We start from the raw sequence: 700 nt of genomic DNA, 5'->3' as shown, positions 1-700 counted from the left end.
TGGGGGGGGTCCCTGCTGGGGCTGCTTCCTGCCCCTGCCAGCACCTCCAGAGAGGGGAGGAGGAAGCATTGCCACTGGTGATGGAAGGAAGCAGCCAGTGATGCTCCTACCCATAAGGTGGCTCACAGAGTCATCTTTGACAGCATCCAGGCCCTTCTTGTCCCAGACATAGCGGGCACCCTGCCAGCGAGAGCAGAACCAGTGCCAATGACACACACCCTGTGCCCAGGGTTCCATCTCCTCTTCCCCCACACACTACCTGCTTGGCACTCAGCCACTCAGCAATCAAGTTCCGGCCGTCCTTCCTGGTGCCATTTTGATCCGGGTCCTCTGGATACTCGGGGTCCGGAGTCTGCCTGGGGGTCATGTACATCCTCCCGCCGCCCAGGATCACCTGCCGGGGAGCTCAGCAGACCCTCCCAGTGTTCCATGGCCCCTCCCTCCCGCTCCCGCTTCCCAGCTCACGTTAATGTCAGTGTTGTGCACCAGCTGGTAGGCGATGTCCTTGCAGCCGTCCTGCAGGGCCTCCTTGGGCATGTTGGCGTCAGCGTACCAGCTCCGGCTGGCCGAGTGCGCGTAGGCTGCCCCGGGGGACGCGTGCTGCACCCGCGTGGTCGTCACGATGCCTACAGACTTGCCTGCAGCGTGGCCAGGGGTTTACAGGGAGCCCATGCAGCCCTGCACGGCACTGGATGGCCGT

At 63.6% G+C, this 700-nt stretch overlaps 1 protein-coding gene across 1 annotated transcript in view; it reads right to left on the bottom strand.

Annotated features, from left to right (window-relative positions):
* The window catches only part of LOC102037706 (intestinal-type alkaline phosphatase-like), a 6747-nt gene that overhangs the window by 5293 nt on the left and 754 nt on the right, over positions 1-700 (bottom strand). Inside the window, exons 4-6 of the mRNA XM_031055425.1 lie at positions 466-638; positions 260-394; positions 43-180 (exon numbers count right to left, since the gene is read on the bottom strand). Of these exons, the coding sequence (XP_030911285.1) occupies positions 43-180; positions 260-394; positions 466-638 (446 nt within the window). The remainder of the gene's footprint in view (positions 1-42; positions 181-259; positions 395-465; positions 639-700) is intronic.

The sequence above is a fragment of the Geospiza fortis genome, unplaced genomic scaffold (genome assembly GCF_000277835.1).
Source record: "Geospiza fortis unplaced genomic scaffold, GeoFor_1.0 scaffold172, whole genome shotgun sequence".
In the NCBI taxonomy this organism is placed as follows: Eukaryota; Metazoa; Chordata; class Aves; order Passeriformes; family Thraupidae; genus Geospiza; species Geospiza fortis.
Note: the sequence above shows the minus strand (reverse complement) of the source record. Positions and strands in the feature narration are given on the sequence as shown.